Genomic DNA, 14911 nt, shown 5'->3' with positions numbered 1-14911 from the left:
ATCATTTCGGCATGTTGAATATTGATATTTTTTATCCTTCTATTCTTTGAGGAGATTATCCTTCTTCATGCTGGTTTCCAAGGACAAGAACAATTGTAGGCAACATTCTCCATGTTGCGAGATACAATCTAGAGTGGGAGATAATTGGGGGTTATCCAATCTTAAACGGTGAATATTCCAAGTCTGATTTATAGTGACTATTATGTGAAGTTTGGGGAGTTTAACAAGTGTGTTCATTTTCCCGGTCATGGCATTTGGTGTGTATTTAGTTTCTGATTATAACTGCTGCAGAAATTCAAATTCCATTCCATCAAATGGGTATGTTAAATTCATGCTTATGATCTAATTTCATAATATTGTCAATGTGTGCAAGGACAGCAAGGCTACAAATCTTCACAAGAATATGGTAATGATTTGGAGTCACATTAATGGAATGATGAACAAAGAGCTGTAGGCATAATGAATGTGCTGGCTAATCTCCTGACAAAATGCACAAAAGACAAAAAAAAAGTCAAACATGATTCTTTTTCAGATTCACGAAAACACAGCGGAATTTTCTCAAAAATGTTGTTGTTTTCGATCACAAAATATACATATCATGAAGCTCAATTATTGTGTTTTCGTTTTTTTCAAATTTAGTAAATGGTGCAATTTGTAGGGATGATAGCCACGTCCCATTATGGATACTTAGTCGTAGGAACAATTGCTTTGAATATTTGATTATGAAGTCTATCCTCCTCCGGTGGCAATCGTAAAGGATTACATGAGTGAATATCTATATTGGCGTCTTTCGGATCCTAATGACTATAGACGTGACAATGTTTATATCAGAGTTGCCCAACAGAGGTTTGTCCATAGTGTGGCACAACCAAGGTTTGATGCCAATTCACTCATTTCGCCTACACGTTTTGTTTGGGACCTTGGAACTGATGGCCTTTCATTCAATTACAAGTTGCTTAAGGGCAAACAGTCTTTGGCCAACGAGGATTTGTCATTTCCCCAAATCTCAATGTATTAGTTTAATTAAACTAATTAATTAATTGGTCCCAAAGTAATCAAATAATTAATATTGTCAACTTCTAATAAATCCCTAGATGCTTCTTGGAGGCATTTATAAGGAGATGGTTGGGCATTGTAATTCATCATGAATTGGATTTTATTTTGTCAAGACCCCATCTAATCAATATATATATATATAAAATGAATAGAAGAATATCATTTAATTAATATAATAACTATAATATATTTATTTCTATGATACTTCAATTGTTGTTAGAAATAACTAATAACAAATATTATCAAATTAAAGACATTAAGATAAATTGAATATGAAGCAATAAACTATAATCAATAATGTATATATAAATGCATTTAATAGAATTTATGATTTGATTGATTATTATTGATTTCAAATAATTTCTTATAGCTAAGTCAATATTATTCATTTTAATATTGAGTACATTGTTAAATATATAAATCCAATATCAAAAAGACCACTTAATTTTATTTACAATGAATACAAATTGGATAAGACCAGAAACATTAAGGCCTCTATATAAATAAATAGAATCACAAAACAGCATTCATGGGTACATGTTAGAGCAACATGACATTTCCCTGCGTAACGTAAAGGAGTGAGTGGATGTGGCCTTCCATGACCACGTCATCCCATTTAATAGGGAAGTTTGCGATATGGCTGCAGCATCATTTAATGGAGATAACCGTTTAGTGGGTAATAACAATCAATCCACGAAAAGATTAAACAAAAAAATCCAGCATCCAAGATAGCCACCAATCAACCAGCAGGTACAAGCAGCGAATGGAGTCATACTAGTGACAAGTGCGATCTATTTGGGTCACCTATTTAAGTTTGCTAAGTATGGTCAAACTAATCATTGTTAATAATATCAAGAAAAACATTTCCGGTTGTGGCTATATTAAAGCCCAAGCATAAGGGTTATGATGTGGAACGGTATTGGGCAGAGTGCATAGCGAAAGGAAATGCAGCGTCAAAGACATGCGATAGAAGCACATAAATGGGTCTCTTACCTAAGTGAGATTGACATCGTAGCAAGCACTTAAATCATTACCATAACTACAAGGGATTGATGATATTTGGCTATGAATAATAACAATAACAAAGGCAAGAGTACTTGGATGATAAACAGTAAATACTATTCTAAAGTCCAAACATAGATGGTGGGACCAAGAGTTAAGAGCCAAAGGTATAAAGCATATTTTTTCTTTTCTTTTCATTTATGTTAAATATAGTATTGTAATCAAATGAATAACTAACACTTATATTAAGTAAAAGATGTACAATTTTGAATCTAAAGTGGATAATACTATTATTAATTCTTGGATAAGTTCATAAGAGTTGTTTTGTTAGTTTATGTATTAGATAGGGAGTGTGCACAATGAAATAAGTAAATCGGTTGATTTGGGGAAAGAGAATCCAAATATGGATAAAGATCAGAGGGACCCCAAGCTAAGTGTTGGGTTGATATTTTGCAACTGACAGTTTTGGGTAAAAATCCAATCGCAAAATAGGATGACCAGCCACAGTGTGTGAGATAGAGTCTCTCCTACCTTAAAGGGAAGGCTCCCCCCTTCTCACCGTTCCTTGGATAAATTCAAGGTAAGCAAGAAGTCGAGAGATTTTTATAAAATAGGTGTTACCAATATCCTTTCTTCTTATCCTTCAAAAAGAATCAACTTACTTGTGGAGCGAATAATGAGTAGGGTGAATCTCTAACTACACTTCTATCAAATGCTGGAAACAGTGATACCGATAAACCTTCACCAACTCAAAGGCTAGTTGAAAATATTCCGGTTTGGCTCTAGGTCCATTCGTACTTCTATATAGAAAAACTTTACAATTAGGGCACAAAGACTCCTAAAAGTAAGAATAACTTAACTATTGTATGAATTAAGAAAGAAGTATAAGCTACAAACAAAGCTTCTAGTTATATATTTCCACAACAACTCCCAGTCAAAGCTTCGGCTTCGATTGCTTCTTAAATCACTATGCTCTTTTATTGAACACACAATAATAACATGAATCAAAGACAATAGGCACAAATTACAGTGAAAGCTTTTAATTTTCTCTATCACAATTGCTTCCAGACAAAGCTTCGAATTCAATTGCTTCTTTTATTCACTTTTCTCCCAAATTCATACTACAAAACTCAAAGTTATGCTTGCACAAATGTGGCAGTGCTTTCTTGCATACAACAAAAGATGATTTTTGCAATGAGAGGGCACTCCTTTATATAGGCATAAGAGTTGAGAAAATCGTGGAGAAAAAAGTGGGAGCAACTCAATCAACTTTGACCTAGTCTAACTAAACGAGAAAATATAGGGTTACATGCAACTACATGTGCAACTCGCATTACATCTTTTTACGTACATGCAACTCATATTACATGTAATTACATTTTTTCATGCAATGCATTCTCTTCAATTACAAACATGAAACAAGAAGAAGAAGAAAGATGGAAGAAAATTGAAACAATCCTAGGGATTGTCCTGAAAGGCCTTGTACTTGGCGATACTATCCCAGATAATAACAGGATTGGGAGTTCCTGTATTTTGTGCCACTACATTCACCTTGATAATCACAGTGTTACATCGTTTGATAGCTTAACTCTCTTCGCTGAATTATTCGTTGTCATTTAAAAACTTGATGTGATCCAACTTTTCTCGCTCGAGTTGTCATGAATTCTCCTTTGTAGATCAGCACAAACTGGAGTCTCAGACACTTTGAAAACCTTCTCGATGGTGTCCAGATGTAAATTCGGAACAACTTTCTATCAGCACCTTTAACTAACTTTTTTTCCGAAGTGAAGTGCTTGGAGCATGGGAATGCGTACAAATGGAGATTGCTGATTTTCAAACGTGACTTAGGGTTTTCAAGACATTATTGCATAAAAAATGATTACATGTAACAAGGGATGAAGGATGAGATGGAATGTGAAGGTGGACGAAAGATGAACGGATGAATGGAAAATGGAAGAGGGATAATGAGTTTTATAGTCATCTTTGGTGAAAAGATGAAAATGACATCTTTTTGACTTCTCAAAAAGCGACTTTTAATCAAAATCGGACCTTTTGGATGAAATTACATGTAAGGCTTTGTGTAATCATGTCATCCGAGTAAATGCGAAAAGTGAGATGAGTGAAAATGGAAGCGAAAAATGGGATTACATGCACGTGCGGATGGTGAATAAGATAGGAAACATGTAATTACATTTGTCAAATGAGAGGTGAGGTGTTGTGACATGGAAATAGAATATGGAATGTGATGATGCTTTCACATGAAGTGAAACAACAACAAGTTCTTGGGAACGAACTTGTAACTTCTCCAAAGTGGAGAAAACTGGAAAGCAAGTAGACAACACAAAAACTCAAAAGAGAAACGTACCTTTGGCAAATGATTCAAACATGTCAACAGCAAAGCACTTCAACATGAAAATTCAAATTTAGAATTTGGGGAAATTCCAAAAGTGTGAAAATGTGAGTTTTCGCCATTTTTAAAGGAAAAGTGCACTTCTCGTGGCATATATGTGGACAAGTGTGCAATAACAAGGCATAATATGCATGAAAATAGCAAGATAAGCATGACTTGATGAGCAAGTTTGAAAAAGTCCGCTTACTTGCAAATCAAAGAGCCAAAATAGCAAGAATCATAGAGTTTCAAAACCAATTCTCCTCAAAATCCAGATTCTCAAACAATAATTTGACATTTTCCGTACTTGCATTCAACAAATATTAATGAACAATGGAGAGTCGAATTTGACATGAAAATACCAAATACATGGTCTTCAAAGACAATAGCATGCATTAAAACTCAAAAACGACCCCTCTTGATCCAAATGTATGGGCTAAAAAGTCATTTTTAAAGTTTTTTAACAAAAATGTGACTTTTTTATGCAAAAATATGGGCCCTTTTTTGCAAAAACATGGCCAAAAAATGCAAGTTTTTTAGTCATTTTTGACTTGTGAATGCAAAAACAACTTCCCCAAATGCATATACATTGATCAAAATGCAAAAACATGACTCCAAAATGCATAAAACTGGATAAAAACCCTTAATTTTTTGGGCGTTTTAGCAAAAACATGATTCATAACAGGCATGAAATGAATTCGTTTTTGGCTTCTAAGTGCAAAATGTGAGCCAAGATGTATTGCAAATGATTGAACATGTCAAAATGCCTCTTTTCCTTGCAAAATGTGATTTAAATCACTCTAAATGGATTTATTTGAAGATTTTTCCAAAAATGTGCCCTTGGAAGGAGTTTGAAAAAGAAAAATTTTAGCAACATAAATCGATTTTTGATGTTAGAAAATCCATTGCCAAACAAAAACAACCCTATTGGAGAAGATCTGATGCAAGACCATCAAGTAAATCTCTCACAATGAGCAAAATCGGGTTCTTGGAGAGCAAATGCATGTGTTCTTCCAAAATTGGACCTTTTAGGAGACATTACACATTTTAAAATATGCACTTGGTTAAAATCGGACCTTTTGGGATGGATTGCATATTCTAAGTGAAATCTCACATTTTGGATGCAATGACACAAAAACTTACATTTTGATGCAATGACATCAAAAAGGTCCATTTTGATAGCATTTTGATGTAATGACATCAAAAAGGTCCACTTATGATTCCAAGTTGAAACTTTATATGCAGTGACATGTAAAATGTCCACTGTTGATGGATTTTGCATGTAATAGCATATAAAAGGTCCACTTTTAATAACTTAAAGTCATTTAATCCACTTAATTTCATAAAAATGTTACTAAATGGGTCATAAACAATATTTATATCATATTTAAAAATACAAGACATAAATATCATTTAAAAAATAACATTTAAATGAGCATTTGATTTTAAAATAAAAAATTAAACTGAAACTATATAGTTATATAGTCACTTTAACTGAAAAATCAAAGAGTAAGTCAACTTTAAAAGATAACATAAAGTGAACTATAGTTACTTTAAGTGAAAATTTAAAAGATAAAGTAACTTAAAAACATAACATAAAGTGAATTTACGTTATATTTTTCAAAAAGTGAATGTCAAATTAGAAATATAACATGATATATTTAATTTGTTTTGTTGCATCAAAAAGGTCCACTTTTTGGGCACTAAAATGGTCATATCTCTTGACTAACAACTCTGATTAAGCTCTAGGTTAGATCAAATCGAAGGGGAAATAGAAAGCCATGACTTGAGCAAGACCAAAGGACTAAAAACTAACAAACACAAACTCAAAAGCAAAGAAAAAGAGGACGAAGGCCTCAAAAATCAAGCAAAAGCTCGACGTAAAGAAAAAAGAAAAAGACTTGATGAAAGCTTTCAGTAAAACAATTTGATATACGAATTGGAGTTGACTGATTGATCAACATTAAGCAATTGAATATCAAATTCAACTTAGAGATATCCGAAACTAGCTTGAAAAAGTTTCATGCTGTTACCAACATTTTGTGGTGACAAAATGCAAGACAACACTAAGCATATCCAAACCTGAGCAGTAGTAAATCTAAGATCCATTACGAGATCTAATATGCAGGGAATATGCTCTATATCCAAAACAACTAATAGTATTAAGTGATATCACTTATAAGATGTTCAATACAATTAAGAATCAAATTCTAATGTTTTCTAGGATACACTTACTAGAAAGGCTCATTACAAGCACAATCTAAAGGTAAGACCTTATTAAAGGTCATTACAAGTGGTATCAGAGCATGACTTGCCATCCTCTAGGGTAAGAGATTAAATAAGATAAAAATAAGAATCTAGTAATACGTGTATGCTTTGTGTCTACTTCGTGTCTTCACATATTCATGCATATGTTTGCTATGGGCTCTCTTATATGATGTTTCTATAGAGGTATACTTAAATAAATGTTTATGTATCAAGTCTAATTCATTATATCAAGGGATTTATATTTGTGAAATTTATATAAATTTTAATGCAACAGAGATTAGAATGTTATAGCCAATTCTCTTATTCACTCACTATACTTCTAGGAGTTGATAGATGAAATTATGTAGGGAGGGGTGGAGTGAAGCCAGAGAATATACTAGTATCATGTGCCCTATGATAAGTAAATCCATGTTGTCCTTGGAATGAGTGGGGGCAAGGGTGAGAATTAAGGAATCAAGGTTAAGACACAAGCTAATCAATAGATGCATTATAAGATATATATCATTATTCAAATTAAATTATTTTCTTTGTAATGGATGAACATTTTATGATTATTTACAACCTCCGAGTTGGGATAATGTTCATACTTCATGAATCTATTGAGTATGATCATTATTTTAATAATCTAGACTAGAATGATTGATGCATAGGAATCACTTGAGTTTAAGGAGGGATAATATCTAAGTTATAATACAAGATGTTGTATAAGAAATTGTGATTGCTTGAGGACAAGCACATTGGGAAGGGGTGGACTGTCATGACCCCATATGATCATTATTAATATAAATATAAGTATAAATATAAATGTATATATATAATGAATAAATGAATATCATTTAATTAATATAATAACTATAATATATTTATATATATGATATTTTAATTGTTGTTAGAAATAACTAAATAAATAAATATTATTAAATTAAAGATATTAAAATAAATTGAATATGAAGTAATAAATTGTAATCAATAATCTATATATAAATGCATTTGATAGAATTCATAATTTGATCGATTATTATTGATTTCAAAAAAATGTTTATAACTAGGTCAATATTATTCCTTTCATTATTGAATACATTTAATAATAAATTTCTGATGTTAAATGTCTAAACCCAATATTAAAAACACCACTTAATATTATCTGCAATTAATACTAATTGGATTTATACGAAAACATTAAGGCTTGGCCTATATTAAAATTAAATATGGAATCACAGAATGTCGTTCTTGGGTACATGTCACAAACACATGACTTTTCCGAGTGTGAGCGGATGTGGCTTTCCACGACCATGTCATCCTATTTAACGAGGAAATCAACATTATGTCTCCACCATCATCTAATGGAGATAATAGTTTAGCGGATAACATAGTTCGCAAAATATTAAACAAACAAAATCTAGCATCTAAGATAGCCCCCAATCAACTAGCAAGCACAAGCAGCGAACAAAGTCACCTTAGTGATTGACACCTTAGTGATTGATGTGATCATGGCTATATTAAAGCCCAAGCATAAGGGTGATGACATGGAATGGTCTTCAGTAGATTGCCTATAGCAAAGGAAATGCAACGCCAAAAACACGAGATAGAAGAACATAAGGAGGTCTCTTTCTATGTGAGATGGACATTGTAGCAAGCGCCTAAATCATGACCATAACTACAAGGAAGTGATGATAATTGGCTATGAATAATATTAACAAAGGCAATATTACTTGGATGATATATTCTATTCTAAGTCCAAACATAGATGGTGGGACCAAGAGTTGAGAGCCAAAGATAAGTAACATATTTTTTATATTATTATCCTTTATGTTAAATATGGTAGTTTAATCAAATAGATAAAAAACACTTAAAACAAAGTAAAAGATGTATAATTTTGAATCTAACGTGAATAATACTATTATTAATTCTTGGATAAGTTCATAAGAGTCGTTGTCTTAGTTTACATATTGGATAGGGAGTGTGCACAATGGGAGGAGTAAATTGGCCACGTTGGGGAAGAGAATCCCAATTTGGATAAAGATCTAAGCGAGTCCCAAGCTATGCGTGTCCAAACACAAACCGATGTTAAATGTATAAACCCAATATCAAAAACACCACTTAATATTATCTACAATTAATATTAATTGGATTTATACGAAAACATTAAAGCCTAGGCTATATTAAAATTAAAAATGGAATCACAAAACATCATTTGTGGGTACATGTCAGAAACATGCGACTTTTCCATGGGTCGTGTAAAGTAAGAGTGAGCGGATGTGGCTTTCCACGATCATGTCATCCTATTTAACAAGGAAGTCAACATTATGGCTGCACCATCATTTAATGGAGATAATAGTTTGGCGGACAATAACAATCAGTTCACAAAATATTAAATAGACAAAATCTAGCATCCAAGATAGCTGCCAATCAACCAGCGGCACAAGCAGCAAACAAAGTCACTTTAGTGACCGGTGTGATCTGTCAAGGTCACCTATTTAAGTTTGCCAAGTACAGTCAGACTAATCATTGTTAATGATATCAAGCAAAACATTTGTGGTCATGGCTCTATTAAAGCCTAAGAAAAAGGGTAATGATGTGGAATGGTCTTCGGTAGATTGCCTAGCAAAGGAAATGCAACGCCAAAGACATGAGATAGAAGCACATAAGGAGGTCTCTTTCTATGTGAGATGGACATCATAGCAAGCGCCAAAATCATGACCATAACTATAAGGAAGTGATGATAATTGGCTATGAATAATATTAACAAAGGCAAGATTACTTGGATGATATATTCTATTCTATGTTCAAACATAGATGGTGGGACCGAGAGTTGAGAGCCAAAGGTAAGTAACATATTTTTTACATTCTTTTCATTTATGTTAAATCTGGTAGTTTAATCAAATAGATAAAAAACACTTAAACAAAGTAAAAGATATATAATTTTGAATCTAATGTGAATAATACTATTATTAATTATTGGAGAAGTTCATAAGAGTTGATGTGTTAGTTTACGTATTGGATAGGGAGTGTGCACAATGCAAGGAGTAAATTGGCAATGTTGGGGAAGAGAATCCCAATATGGATAAAGATTTAAGTGAGCCCCAAGATATGCGTGTCCAAACTTGAGCAACAGGAAATCTACCATCCATTATGAGATCTAATACGCAGGGAATATGGACGATATCTAAAACAACTAATAATATTAAGTGATATTACTTACAGGATGTTTAATATAATTAAGAGTCAAATTCTATAGTTTTCTAGGATCCACTTAGCATAAAGGGTCATTACAAGCACAGTCTAAAGCCTAATTACAAATTTGGTGAGAATTTAAGTAAGACCTTATTAGGGATCATTACAGATTTGTCTTTGTATTTCCGGAGGGTGAAGGCTAAGGAGGTTGTGGGCAGTTTCAGACATGGAAGATCTGTCCTATTCTGCCTTCCACAATTTTGGTGGTTCACCACCACCCTATTCTGCCATTGGAGTTATCAAAAATCCCATTCAAAACTCAAACAAACAAAAATCAGACCAAAAAAGGCTGCATGTCATGGTCAGATAAGTGGTTCATGAAGGATGTGAAGACACTACCTATTGTGGTGAAAATCTAGATACTTTCATTGTTTGCCTATGCAGGGAGATTGTTCTTGAAATGATAATGCTTGGTTGAATTAAATCTTTTTTTTGTACAATTATTTAGATGCATCTCTTCAAATAAAATAGCAATGTAACTTGTCACAAATACAAGCATCCACAAAAGGGTGTTTATCTCTAGATATCAATGAACTGAATTTTTTTGAAAAACAGATTTGAACATCTAAGTATTTAGAAGACATAAATAGGGCTGATTTTTTTAACACAGAAGCATGGCATTATTGACACCATAATCGACATCCAAGGTCATTAACATTGCAATCGCACAAATGGTGAACCAAATTGCAATGTTGCAATATATACACCTACTGTGGAATAGATAACAATCAGAAAGTAAACAAGCAGTCCTGCCAACTTCAATCTTTAGCATGGATCCTAAAGAAAATAAAAACTAATCTGTAGAATTCATATATATACCTAATTATGGATTGGATCACAATGGGAAAGAAATAGGATATTTTAGAAAGAGCCAGTTGCAACCTACACATCTCTATACAGTAAATGTTTCACGACCTCCATAATACATATTAGCATAATAAACTTCATTTCCATTTCAAGATATCATTATAATATATTCCATGTGAACCTGTAGAAAAAAGAATATTCTTACCTGATTGTTGAGACATTTCTGTGGAGCCCCATGTTTACGATTTAAGGCATCAGATATAGCTGTGACAAAATCTGAAGCATGCATGCCCATTGATTCCCTATCATGTGAACCGTTAAGTAGAAGAACCTATATTTTAGTAAGTCCAAGAATAAATAATTAGGCCCAAAAAAATCCAAAACAATCGAAAAGAATGAAATGTACGCTGAAATATCCACCATCTAAATTTGACTTAATCTGCTAATCCACAAAGATGACAGTGTAGGGACATATGACAGATTTATAATATCCAAAGTTCTGGTGAAACATGATAATGTTTTATAGATGAGACATTTTTTAAAAGCAAAATAAATTTCACAACATGCATAGAATCTTGACCATGCAATTTAGGGTAGAGACATACACAAGATGCGGTTACGAGGCATGATTATCAATCATCAAATGTTTTGGTTCCAGAAAGTTGAAGTGTCCAATCTTCTATTGTACTCAGGATTCAAATTAAATAGAAGTGTTACCTTAAGGCAATTCCTTTGAGAAATGACCTCACCAACTCCATGCAATACCTGTTTGCCCAAAAATAATGATTCCTTTCATAAAAATCACCACCACAGTCTTTAAGATATAATAATATGATACTAGAACAAAAGAAACACATCAAGATTCTAGCAGTACTAATGATCATTAATTCCCTAGATAACATGAGTAGATTCATGTCCACAAGTGACCTAAAGTAGGTCAATGGGACTTGAGAATACATCAGTACATAGAAATAACAAGGAGACCACCCTTGGAAAGAAAAAGAAATGAACAAAAGAGTTAAAAGAAAATGTAGTGCAACAACACAAGCAGTGCAATCTATACAAATAGTCCACAAAAATCAAGGGCTGATGAAGACTAGAAGGATAACCTGGATAAGTTACCAATTTCTTCAAATTATCTCTTTCAAGGCCTAGAAGGGAGAAACAACCAATGCCATCATAAATTACTAGTAAAGGACCAATACAGAATTTTGTAATGCTTGTTGGCCAGTGTCAAAGGCCCTAAACATGATGGTGCAAGGAGGAAGTCTCTATACAAATAGTCCACAAAAATCAAGGGCTGATGAAGACTAGAAGTATAACCTAGATAAGTTACCAATTTCTTCGAATTATCTCTTTCGGGGCCTAGAAGGGAGAAACAACCAATGCCATCATAAATCACTGGTAAAGGACCAATACAGGATTTTGTAATGCTTGTTGGCCAGTGTCAAAGGCCCTATAAACATGATGGTGCGAGGAAGTAAAGCTCTTCTTTGAGAAGCCCTCTTAACATCCAAGGCTAGTTTAGCTCCCATAATAGTGAGTTTTAGGATCATATGTCCTTGTTATCCACTCAACACATTCATGGCATACCAAGCAATTGTGTACGGAGATCTTCCTAAGATAAAATCTCACTCCATTGCAAAACAGGATGCAATCAGCTGAATTCTTACGAAAATAATTTCAACAAATCCAAACCGTTCTTTTAAAGTTTATACAAAGCTAGGATGATAAGTTCTAGAGCTGTGCTCTATGTATAAAGTCTTCTCAAAATGGACATGAATAGTTGCAAACAACAAAAAGTTCACAAATTTCAAGACCTAAAACTCTACCCACTCAAACAACAGCCATAATATTAATGTTTGGTAGGTACAGTCAGATAAGCCTATGAATATATATAATTATATATGAGATATAATTTATATATATTTGTTATATTTGAGATATGAGCTTATTATTATGTGATATATATATATATATACTATGCTATGTTACCCGGAGACACGTTTCCAGCAAAAATTGACCCCGTCCCCACATCCCCCTGTCCCGGAAACTCGGAAACTTCCGGAAACCTTTCCCTTGGCTGTCCCATAAAATTAATGTTTCAGTTTTGATAATTTGTTTGATTTCCACTCTCATGTGAACTCTAAAGTTAAATTATTTAACACAAACATTATATGCTAAGGTTCTATAATTTATATAAGCATGCATTATCCATGTTTTTAAATTTTATATGAATATTTAAAATTTCCCTATATATTTTATATTTTGCCTACTTTTTATATAGTTGTTCCCATTGCCGTCCCCTGCTTTGAGGAAAAAAAATCCGTTTCGAAAACCCATTTCCCCGTCCCCATGTCCCCCCATCCCAGAAACTTGGGGTAACATAGATATCATATGAGAAATTATATATTGTTATTATATTAGAGAATTTAATACAATGATATATATAATTATCATTATGTTAATGAATTGACATGTCCCTTCATAGGACATGTCTACTCTTGATCCTTTCTCTATTATAAATATAAGATCGTTGTCTTTGAAAAGAATATACTAAGACGGCAATTCAATTACATCTGCAGCGATCCTATTAAAGTCAACATGGTATTAGAGCCAAGTTGTGAATGTAATAAAGCAATCAAATAAATGGTAAAAAACAAAAGATTTTGTAATGAAGCTTCTCACAATTATTGCTATTAATCATGGCATCTTATAAAAGTGACGTATATTGTTCTCTCTCTTATGACAAATCAATCACCATCGTGGCTATATTGTACCTATGCATAAAAGGAAGGAAATATTTCTTACCAAAAATAAATGTCAATTAACTCCGACCGATTGATACTATAATGAGCATAATAATAAGAAGATAAAACAATGGCAATACACAAACGATGTCTTTGGGAAAGGCAGAAGTAGAAAGGGTTGTAGAGGCGCCACTGTAAGAGCAAGGAAAGAGCCATTGAAATATATGTACACAGAAGATAAAAGAATTTGTAAATTTCTTGAATTGTGACAGAAACCCTTGTTGAGATTGGGGTTCAAGGCTCGCCGATGCAATGGACTTTCCTATACCCTTAATTATGAAAACCTGACACTACGTTTTCCTGTGACAAATTCCCACCATTGAGCCTTTCAATAAACAAACTAGCAGGTGACCTGGGAAGCTACTGCTTCTCAGGTGAATTCATAGGCTCGTAGGGTGTCTCCATCATGTTAAAGCAAAATAAATTGAGTACAAACATCTTCCTGACATGACATCTCCATCCATTGCATAATGGGATGCTCTCAAATAAATTCTTGAAAAATACTGTCAACAAATCCCAACCACTACAATAGGTTAGACAATCTCTGATATATCCATTTCCCAGTTGATTTCAAAATTTTATTTGCAGCCAATCGAAAGAACTCTAGTAAATTTTTGGATTAAGTCATATTTGGATGATATCTTGACAAGCAAGAATTAAACGAGAAAGATTGGGGTTAAGGAAAGCTAGTTTGTTAAGTCTTAGAGCTGCGCTCTATGTATAACTTGCGATGTGCATGGATAGTTTTGCAAACAACAATTAAAAGTTTAGAATTTTCAAGTCCTAAAATTCTATCCAATTAATCAACAGCCTTAAAATTAAACAGGCAAATAAATGGAGAAAGAAAGAGGTCTAGAAGACACAGATAATTAGGATGAAGATATCTCAACTAGTGCTCAGAAACTTGCAATTGTTGGCCACTAACATGAGACTAAACACAACTCACACAGCTTTGCAATTGTTGATTTAATTTATGATCAATTCTATGACGGATACAACCACCTTCACTTGTAATAGAGACATTCAAGTCAGTTGTCCAACTTGATGAAAAGCATTCGCAAATTAGAAAAAACTGCAAATGCTAGAAAAATGGAGATCTCTTTCAGGTTCACAGTGCATTTCAATGAAGAAAAGGTATTCAGATTAATGCAAACCTCGTTAATGATGCCACTTGTGAATAAAGTTAAGAAAGTAAGCCAAGATAACAAAAGTGAAAACATTTGAATATCAAGTTTATACTCGCCTGCCACCTTTAAATCAATGACATTGTACAATTGCACAAAGTGGAATATAATAGGAAAACTTGGTTCATTCCATTGAAGAGTGCTTAGTGTCAAAAGGAAAA

At 33.1% G+C, this 14911-nt stretch overlaps 1 protein-coding gene across 4 annotated transcripts in view; it reads right to left on the bottom strand.

The window, feature by feature from the left end:
* MEE18 (maternal effect embryo arrest 18) overlaps positions 1-14911 on the bottom strand; it is a 366229-nt gene that overhangs the window by 78043 nt on the left and 273275 nt on the right. For all 4 annotated transcript variants that reach the window (XM_089800288.1, XM_089800291.1, XM_089800290.1 and 1 more), the window contains 2 exons: positions 11474-11521; positions 10962-11087 (listed from right to left, as the gene is read on the bottom strand). In XM_089800288.1, the coding sequence (XP_089656414.1) occupies positions 10962-11087; positions 11474-11521 (174 nt within the window). The remainder of the gene's footprint in view (positions 1-10961; positions 11088-11473; positions 11522-14911) is intronic.

This window comes from Cupressus sempervirens, chromosome 9 (genome assembly GCF_028749045.1).
Source record: "Cupressus sempervirens isolate cs-2001-9-10 chromosome 9, ASM2874904v1, whole genome shotgun sequence".
Classification (NCBI taxonomy): domain Eukaryota; kingdom Viridiplantae; phylum Streptophyta; class Pinopsida; order Cupressales; family Cupressaceae; genus Cupressus; species Cupressus sempervirens.
This window is presented reverse-complemented; position numbering and strand designations above follow the sequence as displayed.